This window comes from Sphaeroforma arctica, assembly GCF_001186125.1.
Source record: "Sphaeroforma arctica JP610 unplaced genomic scaffold supercont1.1869, whole genome shotgun sequence".
Lineage (NCBI taxonomy): Eukaryota > Ichthyosporea > Ichthyophonida > Sphaeroforma > Sphaeroforma arctica.
In genome coordinates this window covers 9,590-10,614 of record NW_014038689.1, presented here as the reverse complement: position 1 = coordinate 10,614, position 1,025 = coordinate 9,590, and the positions used below count along the sequence as shown (strand labels likewise).

Here is a 1,025-nt window from a genome sequence, read left to right as displayed (position 1 = left end):
AACTATATATAATAGTGTGTGTGTGCGTCTTTTGTGCGTGTGTTGTACGTGTGAGATAGTGAATGTATATGTGTATGTGTGTTGGTGTCCAGGTACTGACGAGTGTATGTGTAGGTTCTTCACCGTGAAGATGTATAGAGAGAGAGCACATACTCAACATATGTCTGTAACTATTGAACGTTTATGATATCTTGTATGTGACATATGTGTAGCTATAATAGTATACGTCTACATATTCTGCCGACTAAATATTTTTTCACTAGTATATACGTATGTATATATGTATATGTACGTATGGGAAGGTGATTATATCTACAAAATAAATATTGTACATACTTTCGAGATAATCGTCCAGGTAATGCATTATGATGTGAAGTTGAGGCGATCACTCCAGCGTACAAATGGGCTACTCAAAGCTTCACCAAAGGCATCAAGCTTTCACGTTGCAACCTCACTTGACCCAACTACAGTGAGTAAGGTAAACGCTCCATTCTATTTACTACTTATCGTCGCGGTCGAAAAATGTACCGTATGTAATAACATGTATTTTTTATTCATAAAATTTATATGCAATTATAAATAATTAATATCCGTCGGCAAATGATACCCTTGTGCACAAAGACCCAAACCACTTGCAGATAATTAAAATATCAGATGTATTGTGTACACTCCGTGTGTATTCACTTGATGAATACGCAGAATCATATTTTACGTTGTACAGCAATCGAAACATATTCAGTACATACATACTTTCAAATAAACTGGTATTCCACTAACTGTAGTGATAGTGAATAGTCTTTATGATAGAGGAAGACTGAGCACGGTTATCAAGAAGTGTTCGGGTACAATTACTTCATTGGAGGATGTCTCAAGTGCCTCCCAGCCTATACGCCACGAGGGGAGTGCAGATTTGTACAAATAGGTACGTCCGAATGTAGCAGACGTAAAATCTCGCTCCATATCTATATCTATATATATATGTGTGTGTGTGTGTGTGTGTGTGTGTGTGTGTGTGTGTGTGTGTT

The 1,025-nt window shown here is 37.1% G+C and overlaps 1 protein-coding gene across 1 annotated transcript in view; it reads left to right on the top strand.

The window, feature by feature from the left end:
* Nucleotides 1-627: 627 nt before the first annotated feature.
* SARC_11779 (hypothetical protein) overlaps nucleotides 628-1,025 on the top strand; it is a gene marked incomplete at its 3' end in the record, with an annotated part of 5,778 nt that continues 5,380 nt past the window's right edge. The window contains exon 1 of the mRNA XM_014294129.1: nucleotides 628-922. Coding sequence (XP_014149604.1) covers nucleotides 864-922 — 59 coding nt within the window. The remainder of the gene's footprint in view (nucleotides 923-1,025) is intronic.